At 44.4% G+C, this 16,998-nt stretch overlaps 1 protein-coding gene across 3 annotated transcripts in view; it reads right to left on the minus strand.

Annotated features, from left to right (window-relative positions):
- Positions 1-201: 201 nt before the first annotated feature.
- Positions 202-16,998, minus strand: part of SHISA6 (shisa family member 6) — a 263,047-nt gene continuing 246,250 nt past the window's right edge. For 2 of the 3 annotated variants that reach the window (XM_049812526.1, XM_049812525.1), the window contains 2 exons: positions 13,618-13,770; positions 202-5,000 (listed from right to left, as the gene is read on the minus strand). In XM_049812526.1, the coding sequence (XP_049668483.1) occupies positions 4,450-5,000; positions 13,618-13,770 (704 nt within the window). In that variant the 3' untranslated portion in view covers positions 202-4,449. The remainder of the gene's footprint in view (positions 5,001-13,617; positions 13,771-16,998) is intronic. The other variant, XR_007507507.1, reaches the window with a different exon arrangement.

Here is a 16,998-nt window from a genome sequence, read left to right on the forward strand (position 1 = left end):
TGGCAGGTTCCTGGTGGGAATGCTTCTGATAGACACAAGAACAGAAATATGCATACAGGAAGCCCAGGTACATGGGACCAGCTTTGCAGCCAGCCAGGCTAGCACAACAGTAGACAGAAATAAAATCTAGGCCAGGAAAGGAGGGCTTACTCCCAGGTAACTGTCCCTGTTTCTTCCCACCCACCCACCCCCATCCCCAAGTAACAGATCATCATTTATAAAAGGAACATTAAAACATTGAAAAATATTTCATTTTTCCTTAAAACACAAGTCACTGGCATTAGAAGACATGACAAAATTTCCGTTCCATGTGGTGATCTGTGTGGTTCATTAAAAATAGTTTTCCACATTTCAAAGAGTGATTCAATATAGTTTGGAAGCTTAGATTGGCACAGGGTCAGTCAGAGCTTAATGATTGCATTTTACAGTATGTATGTATATGTATGTGTTTGTGTGTATATACATATACATACATGTATCTGTACTAATGAGACAGTTGTATAAAATCCAGTGCAGCTCACTATTGTGTTGCTGCTTGGGGTATGCAAATAATTATCAGTTTGTAGGAAATAATATAAACTTTTCTGCATCACCCTCCCCCAGTCCCTGCACATGCACTCTGGGAACTGGATGCTCCACAGATGTGTGTTTCCACCTGTGGGTTGGAGAAAAAGACAGATCAATTCTTCAGAGTATATTAGATTAATCAAGGCAGATTATATTTTACTGTATGGAGGAATGTGACTGCTTCCTGCTTTTCTCCTGAGTGCAGAATGTTATGGTGACTCAGACATGAGGAGAAGAAAGCAGAAAGGTCGAAGTACAGGTAACAGCATCCCTGAGAGCTGCTGCCTGCTAGGAACCCTGACCAGAAGGAGAGCAATGGGAAATCTGGGAAACTGCTTCCCCCCACCCCAGCACTCTCATTCTGGACAGACACTGGATTGCAACATATCAGACATGATGTGGCAGGACAATGGTGACAGACAATATTAATAAAAATGCCTTGCTGTTCTACAGTGTCTGTTGTGAGAGGGTCTCAAAGCACTTCATAGGCATTGTGGTATGAACCCTCATAATGCCTCTGTGGAATAGGAAAGTGTTACTATTATCATCACATGTTGACCATGGGGAACCAAAGTGCTGGGGACCAGGCTGTGGGTCATGACACACAGTCCTGGACTAAGTGTCTTTTCAGTGACGAATTCTCAGAACAAGGAATAAGGAAAAAAGTGATGTAAGAACGTCTGTGCATGCTGAAATGCCACTGCTCTAGCTACCAACCCATTCCAGCACACAAAGCAAACCATGGTGCCCAGGAACAAATTGTGGTCATCCAGGGCATGGTGTCTCCCCAGATAAATTTGCTGAAAATTTTCTGTATTGGTGGCAGAGTCCCTGAAGAGATTTGGCCTAGAAAAGCTTTTTGATGGTTCTTGTGGGACACATCTGCTTAAAACAGTTGAGTGGGTGGAAAAGATGAAGAAATGGGGCTAAGATTTCTTTGGAGTATTATTGCCCAGGTAGGACAAGTTAGCAGATGACCTGTGCTATTTGTCAGTCTGAATAAGAGAAGGCTCTGAGGTCAAATGGCCTGGAGCACAACACAGCATCTGCATGGGCTACTTGAGTGAAAAATTTCCATATCTGCATCTGGTCCAGCAGCTTCTTAGTTCACAAATGGAACATTTAGATGAAGACTAGAGATTAAGACATACAGCTATGGAAATGGAAAGAGAGGAGTGTTCACCTACCCGTGGCCTCACATGGTCACCTCTGCTCCTCTGGCTCTGCCACCTCAACTCCTGGAGATTCTAGGGTGGACTGTCCTCTCCCACAGTGTTCACATCTCCCTGCTTGAAGAGAGGAAGATCCTGGCTTTGCCTGGGCCAAGAGAGAATGGAAGAGCCCCAGAACCTCAGCAGGGACTGCCTCCCCATCAGCCATGTGTGTTTCTCTTCTCTTAAGAGTCACAAACTTCAGCCTGTGGGAAGGTCAGCAAAAGTGGTATTTTCACAGGGATTGCCTTCTGTGAAGAAATATCCAGTGACTGAGCTGAGGAGCTTGGAGGTAGTCAGGGGAGAGAAGTATCCATCAAGGGAAGGGGTCAGGAGATGAGGTGTGAGCCTTTTCTCTCTTTTCTCTCCCATGCCATGAACTGCCACTCTGATCCATAGTCAATCCTGGTTGTTATCCAGAATGATTTTGCCCAAGGCTGCATGGTAGTGACCATCTGAACCATGGAGACTCTTATTTATTCCTTCCCAGCTCAGTTTCCGTCAAACAAAGTCTCAGTACTTCTCACAGATGGAGTCCTTTCTGAACACAGTCTCCATCAGATGGGGCAGAAGAAAGCTCATGAACTAGGACCAGCAGCCCCAGGACAGTCTGGGAAAGAGAAAGGCCACATGGCCATCCCACAGAGACCTACCTCTAAATCCCACTGAGGGAAGACAGCGTGCTCCTCCTGCCTACCCTGCACCAGAAGAACCTAGTGCTGCATCATAAGCCTCTAGACAAGATTCAAGCTCACGACAACCTACAATCATTGTATGCTACAGGACTGACATATTGAGCTTGGAACATCATTAAGGCCAGGAGGTGGGAGGTATTTGAGGGGAAGGAGAAGGGCAGAGCTAATTTAAATGAAGTTTAGTGAAGAGCCATGTAGGAAAAGACTCAGCCTGGGAATGTAGGACATGAAGAGAGAAGTACTGTATGAGAATGTGTTTACAGCCTGAAGTCAGTCGTCACTTCACCCAGAGGAGGGAGCATGCCTGCCATTTGGATTGGCAGCATGGGCGTGTGCATGTGGTGGGGCTTTGAGTGCACACAATGGACAGTGAGTGCTGGAGAGGGTCCAGCATTAACAGTTACAGCACTGGGTGTGGCTGGCCTTCAAAACCTCTGAGACCCTTTCCTGGCCACAGAAGTCTGTTCTAGTGTGAGTTAGTTCTACAGAATTTGATAGGAACACAAATACAAGGGAAAAAAAAACCCCAAACCAAAACAAAACCAAAACCAACAAAAAACAAAGCAAAGCCCAATCTGGCTAGAAAGCCAAAGATAAAACCCTCACAAATTCTGGACCCACAAGTCTACATTTTAAAGATTTTACAAATATACATTATCTAATTAGCAGTATATCAGATATACAACATGCCCATTTATTATAATTACGCTGGATATATAATTTATATGCATGAAATGTAACTGTCTTCATGGTTAGGATTGGTACTTAGTGGAATTGGAATTTGGAAGGTTTTCTTGGGGGGGGGGGGCATTACATGGAGAAAAAATCAAAGAAAATTACTGACCTGCTTTTTGGTAGACAGACACCCTCAGCTTTCTGCTTCTGCTAAGGGCTAGAAAAAGATTTGCTACATATGGAGTTCTAGGTTATAACTGAGAGAAGAAAATATGTTCAGAAACAGGAGAACGGGGCCAGTGGAAAATGCTATCAGGAAAATAAAGTTCTGGGGAGAAATCCAGGCTCAGTTAAACATGTGGTAGCCTTGCCTTGCAGGGGTCTCAGTGGAGTCAGGACTTCCCCCAGCACGGGTCAGCAGTGTGAAGCTGAACAAATTCTGGTGCTTTAGGTTCAGCAGTGGCAAGAAGCTGGAGGAAGAGAAGCCCTATTCCTCCTTCCTATTTACATGTTGGAGACACCAAGATACTAGAATGAGTGGAGAAAAGGGTCTAACAAGCATTTCAGCATATTTGTGCTTATTGAACACATCAACCCCACTACTTCCTACACTGAGAGAGCAGGCGATTTGTAGGCACTAGTATATTTTTATCTTATGAGTATATTTAATATAAACTAAAACTTTATTTCTCAGCCAGGCTATTCTTGTCCCTAGATCTGCCAGTCCCCTAGGGAAGTCTGCCCTTGAATATGCTCCAAGGGTGAGGAAGAACAGATGTATGGATGCTGGCTGATATCGAGCGGTCTGGAGGTGATCCCCAGCAGCCAGAAGCTTATCTACTTGCTACAGAAAGGCCAAACATGAGGGCTGGCATGAGGACCGAGAACAGGGCCCCTTTCCACCCAGATGGGGTGCTGCATTTCCTCCTCCCTGTCTTGGGCTGCATGAGACTGTTCCTACTTGTAGCAACTGAAAAGTCCTAAATTCATAAAAACAATGAGATAATGCAGGTGAGCCCTTGGAAGGAGCCATCTATTACTATGGCTTTCTTTGACAGAAACTGATGCATGTCAGGAAATTTCCTCTATTATCCCTCACTATGGTCTGTTTGCGTGCTTGAGTTCTTCTTATGTCACTGATGAAGGGGTGGCTTTAAAAACAAGAATGTGGATGGGACTGTCAGAGAAGTCTTTTCAGACACTGAGTTATTAGAGGTTATCTTGGCCTATAAGGCCACTGCAGTATGGGGTGCTGTGGCCACCCCAGTCCTTAATGAGTATCTACAATGCACGAGGTCATATCAAACAGTCACCTCTGTTTTGCTTGCTGTGCGGTAGTGATGGTGGTGTCCTGGAATATAATGCAGTTGTTCTACGGTGTTGTGCCGTCGGGAGGCGAATGCTTGGCGCTTGGCGGAGGTTGGGTTCATACCTAAGGTATTGTACAAGTTATTTGAGGCACTAGGATGGGAGTGCATTTTTGTCATCCTGTAGCGATCCAAGACAGGTGTTGATACAAAGACGTCTGTGTGTGACAATGCCCGTGACATAGACTGCTCGGGGTAGCCCGACCGCTCCGGGGAGAGCAGGGGGTCTTGGGAGTGGAGGCGCTCTGCAGACAGAAGCTGCTCATCTGAGAGGATCCGTTCATAGGACATGCTAAACTCCTCGGGCATGATCCTCTCAGGAGACAGCACTCTGTCCTGGGACATGGCCCTGATGGGGCGGCGAGGCCTCTCTCTGTGGTTGGTCTGTTGAGACATTTTGATGACGTTTATAGGGAGCGTGCCCCGGGCTGCCAGGTCGGGCAGGTGTCTCCTCCTCATGTAGTATTCATCAGCCTCTTTGTCAGCTGTGGGAAAGGAAAGGGAACAGTTAGAAATGTCAGAGTGTTGTCCCATGGGGTGAAAAGAGGCTGTGTACAGCACACGGCCTTGGAGCAGCCTGCTGGTGAGACCTGAGGGACTATCTACCAGCAGCTGGACCTGAGCATGGGCATCCATGTCAGGGTGCTGCCTGTCAGAGAGACATCAGCCCTGTGTGGGTGGTGTTGCCATGGGCTTATGGCAGACGGAGGGAGTTATAATTGCATGCAGACAGGTATAAGGCCCTGTGCAATGCATCACACCTTCTTGCATCGTGATACAACAGACTCTTTATGGTGTCGAGTCCAGACTGTGGTATGGCATGATGTACACAAACGGTGAGTTATGGAGAAATTATCAAACATCACCTTCACAATACACTTACAGAGAAAGCACAGGGAAGGTGAGCTGAGGCAGGCAAGTTCCCCATTTGAGGAAACTCATACCTTGCTTCTGGCCTCAGATGTGGATGTGCTCTGGGATCCATGAGTGACTTCATCATGTTTTTAATTACTATTTTTGAATATTTGTAAATGTGATCACAAAGCAGGTTTGTTGGGCATGGGATGTTTTCTCTGAGACATTGAATCATCTGCCTAAGGTTTCATTTTCCATTTTTTCAGACACTTTGGTTGTTGATATAATAGAATTTATCCCATGGAACATTTTTTTGCTCAGTTTGCTTCTTCTGTGTCATAAATGATCTCTTTGTTGCTCGGAAACTCAGCACCCCCCCTCCTCTTTTTGGCTTTCAAACAAATGCTTCAGACTCAGAGAGGATGTTGGCTACTGCAGACGTACCCTGATATATCACTTTAATCCTACAGCAGCTGGAATGTCCTGATTCAGCCAACTTGTAACTTGAAGAAGCAACTCCACAATTATTTCAGCTTTTTAAAAAAAAACAGAAACACAAAAACTTTCTGGTAAACCCATTTGATGTTCATATGCCTTAAATTGGGGTACTGGGATTACCTACCTGGAATTAGGATTAGCAGCCCTCGGGCTTCAAGCCCAGTGCAGCTTGTGAACTGTCATGATGGATGCAGAGGTGTAAAGCATGGAACATCAGTCCCTTACCAGAAGTATACTGTCATAAGTGGAAGAGCACAATGCTGTCCTCCGTGGGTCAGGGGATGGAGGCATGTTTAATGCTCAACACTGATCATCTGTATAAGCCTTCTTCCTCATTTTTTTGTCTAAGATGTTTTCCTGATATGTCCAAACGCATCTCCCATGCTTTCTGGCTCATCAGTGACTTCAGAAGACCCCAAAGTGAGACCCATCCCAGACACCTGGCAAGCAGCCATCCTCTCCTTGGAGGAGACAGCAGAACACCCACTGGTGTGTAGGAAGGGGATTCTTCATGCAAAGGAAAAGCAAATTTGTCCACCTTACAGAGGAAACAAGGTTCTTTCTTGCAAAGCAACCTTATGGGAGCAGACTGGTGTAGAGACTACAGAGCTGGGAACACACACACATGACCCAATATGCACTTTCCCTATCAGTCTTAAGCCAACTGTTGATCGGCAGAGACATCATCTCCTATATGTCCTCGCCAGCTCCTGGGACCTGTCATAAAATTCCTTTGGAAAGTCTTTTTCTTATAAGACAAGTATGATAAAGATATATGATAATGATAATAAAGAGGAACCCCACTGATTTTCTCACCTCCAGTATTTCATTCAGTAGTAGGTGATGTAAGACGGGAAAGTATCAGATGGTGGAAGAGGAAAATTTCACATGCATGGAATTTCTGAGGATGTTTGAGTTATAAAAAGAGCAAATCTCTGCTGGAGGACAGTGTGGGGCAATCACGGGATGGGTGAGGTAGATGGTCCCACTTCCAATACTTAGAGTCTCTAGGCATTCAACAGACCTGGTAGTTAAATACAGTGTGGAAATTTCCTGTTTCCTCTGACATAGCCATAAATCTATACATTTCATGCACCGCTTTGGCTGAGAAATGAAGAAAACTGCCTGGCTGTCCCATGAGGCAGAGTGCTTTTGGAGGAAATGTCAATGCCTTATGATACATGATTGGTGCTGACAACGTCCCAGAAGTTTGCTCACAAGACTACTGGTGCCCTAAGGTCTTCACCCAAACCCTGGAGTGCTGTAAGCTTCCTGTGCTGGATGATCTTATTCACTATTTTCCTCATGTCCTCTCCCACACATTCAGTGCTCTCTTCAATGCCCCCTGGACCCTGCTCCTCATGGTCCTGTGAACAGTCCACATAATGCAGGTGATCTGTGAAGAGGACGGTTGATCCCCCGTCTCAGCATCCAAAAGTACAAGCTGAGAACATATGTGTTGAAATGTATGGCCTGTTGGCACCGCTGTTGCTGCCAACCTCTTCTTTACCACCTACACATCACCAAGGCATGAGGATTAGCCAGAGCTCTCCTGTACTGGCATGCTTGCTGCTGATGGGATTTGCTCTCCAGAGTATATATTGTAGGAATGAGTCTTTTTTTGCAATCAAGAACTTCTTGGAAGAATATCTCATTGCAAATGTCAGACAGCAGCTCCCCTGGCCTCAAACCCTTGTGTCTTTAAAATCACCTTCTAGGAAGCCTGAGAAGGACTGGGGAAATTCCATATGGCAGCAGTAATTTTAGATATTGTTATTCTATAATGTGGCCATAGATAGACTTGCACACACTTAGTGTGCTCAGGATTATGATGCTTGAGGCTGAGTACAGAATAGGAGCTGAGCAATTAGCACTCTGGCACTTGGTCTCTGCTCTGGATGACAGAAGTTCCACTGGATTTGCCCAAGTGACTCTAAATTGATGTAATTAAAGCAGAGAACATCCCAAATGGAGATGTGCTTGGATGCTCGCACCTGGCTGTGGTAATTGCCAGCAGGAGCTAAAGCAGCTTATGTGAGGTTTATAGTGGTCTGAGTCTGCTAGGGAGGTGGCAGAATCAGCTGCTTAAAAGTGGTTTGAAGTTGTTTCTTGCTAATTTAGAGAAAGAAAAGCGGCATGCTCTACATTTTAAAAAGTTTTGCCAATTAGGAGCATTAAAAATATCCTTTCCTTCCCTATTCCATCCCTGTAAACAGTGTAGAAGTTTGCATGGCCTTTGCTGGCAGTGGCTAAACCATTCAGGGGACTGATTTCATTTCAAAGGTGTTTCTAAGCTCATACAGGCTGTCTCATCCCATGATGCTGAGAGACACATGTAGATGTTGGCACAGGTATTCCGGGAACATTTTCAGGTGTAAATAAACTTCACATCTCCATCTCAAAGGAATGAAAGCTGAAACGGCAGTTTCCCATGAACAACAAGCTGGTTTAAGCAGGCACCAGACAGACATTTAACAGGCTGTTGCCTGTGAAACGTGGTGTCAGTTCATGAGCTCTGCTGAACCAGTCACGGAGATCGTAGCTTGACGAGAGGCCGAGTGTGCTATATCACACCATGCCTTCGTGCTGAGGGAGAAGTTCAGCACAACTCTCTAACCACAGCATTTCTGCACCCAGAGGAAGCATGAAATGAATACAGCTCCAGGCTTTTGAGAGTGGAGGCACCAGGTGCTTCACCCAGTGGAAGGGGGTGGGAACTGTAGACATCTGGTTGCATAGTTTGCTAAAATCAAAATGTCTCCAGGACCTGAGACCATCCAGTCTGATTCATCTCATCCTCATTGCACCAGCAAGTTCACTGGGAAAATGAGGCTCTGATATTGCTACCCCTTATCTTTTCATTGATGCTTATATGATAACTGACATTTGTAATTTTAGCCAAAATAAAACTACAACCAAATATGTTTCTCCCTCATGAATGTGCTTAAAAATTAAAAGATGTGTCCTAAGTGGATTCCAAAAGGCCAGAAATGATGAGCAGACAGAAAGAAATCACCGACCTATTGATTGACAGAAATTTCTCTTTTTTTTTTAAGTAATTCTTGTACTTCTGAGGCTTCACTCCTGTTTTTCAAACATTTGGAATTTAAATTACTGGAAATCACATTTTCTGCACTATTTCTGGGGTTTTCTCATTGGTTTTGTGGGTTTTTTTTCCATCTTTTCTTTCCTCCTTTGGCAGTTTCTAGAATATTGACCAGGGCTGGTCTCACCAAAATTCAGGAGTGGGTGAGTGCTTCATCTGGCTTGGCTTTAGGGTAAACTGATTTGCCCTCAGACAGCTTTTTTCTTCCCTCCCATTTGGAGGCAGAGCCCCAAATGAGTGCTCTTACACATCTCGCCTCAACATGTCTAAGATGCCATTGCAGAAAGGCAGAGCACAGCTCCTCTGACACTGTAACTAGAGAAACAAGGTACATTTGTGGTGTTCTGGGAAGAGAATGTGGAAAAGCCATGGATATTTTTTCTTCCCATGGTTGTATGCTAACATGGTGAAAATATATGCATACTTTTATGTATGTAAGGCCATCACAGTAATTTCTTTGCTTTTCTTAAAGGTAATTTCCTTGCTTTTCTTTCTCTGCAGTTCCAGTGTATTTCCTCTTTGGGCTTGTCTCTCCTGTTTTAATTGGCTTTAACATTTTCAAGCTGCCTAGTCATTTGTGATGATTCTTTAGCCAACACCAAGTGGTTTAATATACCTGAAAATATTAGCTTCCTTCTTGACTGACCTTTCTCACTTAGCTGGAAACAGCAATTCCCTGGAGTGCTGGGCAGGACAGAATTAATACGGCTGCTCTTGCTCAGCCGCATGTTCCCACACCCACCCACCCACCTACCACTGCTCTTCCCATGTGCCAGCTTGACAGGGCTGCCAGGGCAAAGCTGGCACAGGGCTTCCCACGGAGGGGATACCCTGCCCCTCAGAGCTCCTCCTACCTGGCTTCACAGGTAGCAACCCTAGATGGGTTTCTTTTTGTCTGTGCCTTGAAGTAAGAGCCGGGGAGGTAAACAGCCATGGAAGCAAAAAGCTCACTTCTTGCATGGGACCTGGTTCTGGCTGGCTTCTATGCAGCCAGCAACTTGTTTCCTGTGGCTCCTAAAAGGCCTGGACTATCTTCAAGCTCTTGCTCTGGAAGGAGAAGAAGCCAGAGTGCTGGTTTCTCAGTCAAATGCCAGCAGAGGTGAGTGGCTGCCCTGCATGTCTAGCGGTGAGGAGCTCCCCTCCCCAAGCTGGGCACATTCCCCAGGGACACACAGGTGCAGGCAGCAGGTATAGCGCATCTCTTCATTGTTGTACAAATCACTTAGATGAGTCTCCTAAAGTGGGATGTACTTTCTTAAGCTCTAGGCATCAAAAATTAGGCTTGTTACCCAGCAAAGAGCTAGGTAGCTTCCCAGAGCAACTCTGGTGTCAGTGAGAGACTGGGACCTTCAGAGGGTTCATATGGACATGACTGTCCTTCACTGATTACAGAGATGCCTGCATCAAACCGACAGACAAGATGCCTGACGCTGGATGGCTAAAGTAGGGTGAGGTGGATCCGACCATAACCCTGCTGAGCTCTGTCTCCTCATCTCTGGCAATGAAATACTAAATATTATTTCCTCCTGGATATGCCTTGATTATTCAATTTAGATGTTCTTGGGCAGAAACTGTCTTTCACTATCTGTCTCTGCTAACTGTGGGAAAATAAGTGACCTTTAGCTGTCTGGCAAGCCTGAGGAAACCCAGGCAAATAGCTGAAACAACCTAAAAAAGTATCTAATGCCTATAGTATTTCTTTTGTTTTACTCAAAAAGAAATACTATATTTGTTAATGACCTCTTTACAACATTCATTTTTTTAAACCATGGCAGGGAGTTCATTAGAAACAAGTAATTTTAAATATGAAAAATAAATGCCCAATAATTCATTTGCAAAGACCAGCATTTAGATATTTCTTTTTTCTGGATTTTGTGTTACCTTTAGCTTCTTCATATGGAATAGGAAAATTATATTGCTGACATTTTACAAGGAAAGGTCTAGAAGCTGAGTGCCTATTTTCCTTTGGCTCTGGAGAAGACCAGCTATAAGAAAGTGATTCAGTGATTCTAGAGGTGCTGAGGATATGCAAGCGCAGTGGAAGCATAGAGTGCTTAGCACTTTTAGAGCTAAAACTTCTTATTTAGTTACTCAAACATACAGTGTGAGGCAGTTGGTTTGACATTTGTCAAGTGCTTTGCAAGAGGATGTGTTGGTGCCTTGCAAAGATGACAACTATATCTAGACCTACCATTGATGGGTAAAGAGCTGGTATTTCCATTGCAGTGTGCATGGATTCCCTTCTAGGGTTGACACTGCTGAAAAATTAAAGGTGTGAATGAGCCCCACTCTAGCCAATGGCTAAAGACTAACTCTAATGTTCTTAGATTCATGTTGACTGTCGGGGATCCTCTGAATAGTAAGAGGGACACTAACTGTCCAGAAGGTCATGAAAAGCTCAAGAGAGGGATGCTTACTATGCTCAGCACATTCTTGAGGACATTTAATCTTGGCACCATAACACAAGCTTATTTTTGTCATTTTAGACAAATATCTAGGAAATGTAATGCTGGACTTCAATACTCATTCCCTTCTGCTGTGATCTACTGAGGGGCAGGTTGTACAGGTAGGGGCCTGACCTTTCTTCAGCTGCTGAGCAAAACTTTTTGCAGCCAATGGGGCAGACTGCTAAGAGACCACTTAGTAAGGTATTGCTCAGTGCAGGGATGGCATTGCTTGGTGTGAGTGAATTTACACTCAGTGTGAGTCAAGTAAGCATTGTAGGAGTAGGTAGAGGATAGTGTTCAAATCTGACATACATTTCCACGTGTTTCAGTTAGCATTCATTTGTGGTTTTTTAATGTTTCAGTGAGATACATCAGTAACTTTAACATGGAGCTCAAGGAGAGTTCACTGAGCATCTATGCACAATATGTAAAGCAATAAATGAACCACAGGCTGTAAGAGGTCCTCACAATCCCCTACATCATGACAGGAGCAGCCATTGTTGCTGTTCCTGGTGGGCACTTCTCTAACATGTTCTCAGTGATGCGAGGACAGAGATCTCCCAGACTCTGAATAGGAAGTATGTATCACAGGTAATCCCAGGCACTGCAAATCAATTACAAATGAAACAATAGGGGTTTATATATATATATATAGATGTATATGTGTGTGTGTGTGTATATGTATGTATATTATAGTATTTTTTTATATTTTTATTGTAGTTTTTTTATATTTTTGTTCTCAGCTGAGAAATGAAAATAGATCATCACCTCAAAATGGGGACATTGAAAGCAGTAATATTACAATGCCATGATTTCAAGGGGTTTCCAGTATCAGATAGTATCATCAAAGCTGCTCAAGAACATGGATGGTTCATCACTGGGATGCATCAAGGGAAAAATGCTTATGGTTGGGAGTGTGAGATCCAAATGTTACCAGGGAACAAAGCTCATGGCAGAAGCAGAGTTGTGCACATGGCACACTAAACAGGAAGGATGGCAGGCTCCAGTCACAAAATACCTTATCTCTGTTCTCCAACACGGTTAAGAACATGCTTACTTTTAAGCACATCAAATGTATTTGCCTTAATGTTAAATGTACATAAGTCCCACATTGAAGTCCCAAGGAGTGGGCTGAGATTTTTATGTGCTAAGTTTCCATTCCATTTTCTCTTCTGAAGAATCTTCCACAGAGATTTCTTATGGACAGTCCAAGGGCTTCCCTGCCACTTAATTTTGTTTGTCTCAGTTAACTGGCTAAATTAGGAATACAGATTTTATATAGACTAAGGAAGTAGGATCTGCTCCTCATCCTCACCTACCTTCAATGAAGCAATTGCAACTATAAACACCCAAGTTATTTCTCTAAATTAGGCAGTGTGAATACATGGCTGCATCCAAAAAATACTCATGGAAACATACATGCTACAAACCTAGTGTCAGTTTGGAGACAGCATTTTCCTGCACAAATATCACTTATTTCATAATCCCACCAAAGCGGAAGAGGTTGCCATCAGCAAAGGTGATGGGCTGGACCATTACAGGAAAGTTGGCAGAACAATGCAATACATAAAATAGCAGGAAAGAACAGATACTAACTAGTGCGAACAAGGTAGTGAGCAATGTGCTGAAATATCAGAGATGCACCATGGATCAGTGTACAATACAGGTCAGGACCAGATCTGGACACATACACCATGAAACACAGCAGACTGGAGCACTGTTCAAGGCAGGCAGATGTGCTCCTACTGAAATAGTAGCTCCCAACTATTTCAGCAGCTTTTTCTTGGCCTGGGTTTATCATCTCATTCCAGATACTCCATGGATGGTAAGATACCTGCCCTGGGTATGCCGAGGTGAGCTCAGCTGATCTGAGGCAGCCAGCTTGGCTCATCTCAACTCTGGTAGAAAGAAAAAGGATTCTCAGATGACTCTATCAGGACAGATAGGAGGTGGAGTAGTGGAAGGCAGCACAGCAAGGAGGTCAGTAAGCAAATAACCACGTGTTCTCACAGTAATGAAGTGATTCTTTCTCTATACTCTTCCTTGATGGGGAGTGACAGCCAAAAGAATCATTACTGGAGATGCCAACTTGGGCAGTACAACAATAGAGGGAAGAAGGTTATTGCCTTAACATTGTGCCTACCATGGCTTACAAGCAAATGAGATACAAAGGAAATGAAATGAGCTGACACCTACTTAGTCTCTTCAGAGAAGAATATTTACTTGGATTTGTCTTGACGGCAGACTCATAGGATGGTGGGAGGTGAGAGAGGTTCTGGAATGACCGGGAGAAAGACAGATCATAGGGTTCGGTGGCAGAAGTAAGGATGTTGTTCATTCGTGGCTTGTCTGGAAGAAAAAAAAAACAACAACAGAGAAAGGCATGTCTATATTATGCACCAAACTAAGTTGAGAGAGGCAAGCCATTCCCACAAACTCCAGCAGGGAGAATAGCTGTATCTGAGCCAGCCTCAGTGACAGGCTGTTGGACATAATTCAAAGTGGCACCGACAGATCAGTGAAAAATGGATCCTGTGGTGTTGTTCCCTTGTCCACAGTGATTGGAAAGAAGCAAACTGCTGCCTCAAAAGTGCCTGGACCAACCAGCTCTCCTTACAGCAGGATGGTGGTTCTGGTGGACTGTTAGTCACCTCACTTACCGTGGAGGGCTGTGTCATGGTGCTATGAACTGACCCCACTGCAGCCTGCAGGAGTTCAGGCAGCATCACCTACCTTTACCCCAGCAAGCTGTGCTTTCCCCACCCTCAGAGACATAGGAATGAGTCTATGGGGTTATTTCAACTGGGGCTGATAATCCAATTGCTCTCATTATGCCAGATTTCTGATTAATGCTCTGAACCTGGAGGCTCATGGGCAAAGCCGGTCCATGGCCCCAGCTGTTCTGGTGGGCTCTAGAGATGTCCATGCTTCACCTGCACACAGGAAAGTGTGAAGTGGAGCTATGGAGTGCACATCTGGGTGCAATCAGAAGACAAGGCAAGGTTTGGAGAGCTTCCTAAAGCAACAAAGGAGGTGCCATCCCTGAAGGCTGGAGGATGTCCCTGTACTTATTTTCATTTTGTTGGTCACTGAGGTAGTCCCCAGCCAGTGTCAAAATGCCCACTGTCAGGATGCTAATGCTGAGGGCACTGTCAATAAAGATAAGCACTGAGCCTGGATGTTAAAATTCAAGTCCAGACAACCTGCAGAGTTTTGAAATCATAGTCCTTTGCTGCAAGCTGGATAGAAAATGGTCTTTTATCAGCTCAGCCAAGGGACAGGGACCTGTTGAATTGCATCTGTAACTCCCAGGTGTTCAGATATCAATATAGGCAGGTACAAGAGTATTAAAAATAGCAGGAGCTTCAATTATTAGAAGCAAAGCTAGAACTAACTACAGTGGGCTCTAGAGGAGCTTGCAGCAGTGATGGGATTGCATTAGTTGAGTCAAAAGTCCAAGGAGGTGGCCACTTCAAGCACGGTCTGAAAATGAAATCAGAAGGCTAAATTCTCTGATACAGCCAAGAAGCAGCAGAATGCCCAAGTCCTGGGTTCATGCATTCCTGTTGTGCACCCATCTAAAGTGTGCTTATGAAGAGCAATGCAACTTCTAGAAAAAATTAAAACAAAATCCACCCAAGTAGGGCGTAGATATTTCAGCAGACATTTTTCTAGTCCTGAGTTACAAATTAAAACCTTTCCTGCAAAAAAAAAAAAAAAAAAAAATGTGCAGGGGTCAGGCCACCTCCTCCCCTGCTGCCTTTCTCCTGTGTGGAGTCCTGTTTGTGTTAGACAGCAGAACATCTTCTCTGTGAGTGCTCACATTTCTCTACGTCCTTGGTGCTCTCTGTTGCCTAGAAATGGACCCAGCAGTTCCCACATATGTCTGCATGTGGAGATGCAGAGCTGCTCTACAACTTTTCTCCCACTGTGACTTCCCCTAGATGTTTTAAACCTTCTGTCACCTACCCTTCATATTGCACACATGCTTCTCAGTGAAAGACAGGCTGAGACAGTCTTGTCTTCCAGCACAAACCTGCTCATGATTTTCCAAAGCCAGTGTGGTCAGAGCACTTCTCAGCAGACTTACATGCCCAGTGCTCAATTCAGAGGCACCTGAGCCATTTGGGGTATGCCAGGGTATCTAAGACACCCACAAAGGGCTGAAAGGAGTGATGTGGGACCTATCAGAGATCTGATACCACCCATATTTAGGCACTTGAATTACAACTACTATGTCAACAAACCCAACACTTGCTTCTTCCTGCCCCTGTTGTCACCGATTCCATGCACTCTGCTGCTCCATGAGCTTCCTCACAACTAAGCTTCCTGCAGAACAAATCACAACAGTCCACTCTTTCCCAGCTGTGTCCAAGGTATGTCCGTGAGTGGAGGAACAGCTTCCCCTCTCCCTGAGCACCAGTCTGGCAACAACCAGCGTGGGATATCCCATCTTGTGTGATCCCCCACTGCTGCCAGCACAGCAAGGTGAGGGGGAAGGAAACTGCTCTGTCAGCAACAGGGGCTTCACACGTTTCAGCAAGCACCTGCATGCTGTTTTCAGAACAACTGACAGCCAATGTCAGCCACCCCAGAGAAAAGGAACAGCCCAGCTCTCTGCTAGAGCATCATTTTGTTCCCAGTTCTGAGAAATTATGAGGCACTTTCTTACAGAATTTAGCAATGGTGAAAATTCCCTCTTAACAGTACAATAACCATCTTGGTAAATAAACTCTTCTTTCCTATTGCTTATGTGTGTCTCTGCACTCCTGGAATAGGGTTATTGTCTGGCAAAAAGAACATAGCCCCAAGTGAGCATATAGCTAATGTGTCATCTCTCTGAGAACATTATTTTCTTGCTGATGACTTCAATCCATGTCTAACAGACTGACTGCAGGATTAGGAAGTGCATCATATTCATCAGGGCACTGGAAACAATTGATTAGATATTATCCAGTAAACAGAGACTATATCAGCATTGAAACTATGTCCCTACTCCTATTTGTGCTTGTGTGGCAAGGACCCTGGGGTAACATCTCTTTGCAAATTTCTCAGCCAGAACCTGTATCTAATCTCCATTTTGCATGGAGGTTTGGACATGCTGAAATAAGCCCAGTCATATGTATGGAATTTGTGTTCAGTGCCAAAGCAGGAGCATTAATTGACTGCTTGCATGAGGTGTGTGAAATTAAGTGCCACACATTTATCTGATGGGCTTGTGCAGAATCAGTACATCTTCTTACTGCTTTTTCCATCCAGTCAGTCAGAAACAGACTGTAATGATTTTGGCAAATGAGAAGTCACCTTGAAATCCACTACCCATCATTCAGCAAAATAAGGGATAAACTGAAATGACCAAAGATAATTTCAGATGTCTTTTGCATAATGTAGTTTGAGGGCAATATCAGAGAACTAAGAGACTCTAGTAAGGAGAAATATCTTGTGCAATTTATATTCTGGGACCAGTTCAGCAGAAGTTTCTTAGTAGTTCTTCACTCCTGCAATACATTTGAGTCATGCTTTTCCCTGGCCTCTCTCCTTTTTGTTTGTGGTATTTGTTGGGTCCTATGGAAGATG

The sequence above is a fragment of the Accipiter gentilis genome, chromosome 10 (assembly GCF_929443795.1).
Source record: "Accipiter gentilis chromosome 10, bAccGen1.1, whole genome shotgun sequence".
Classification (NCBI taxonomy): Eukaryota; Metazoa; Chordata; class Aves; order Accipitriformes; family Accipitridae; genus Astur; species Astur gentilis.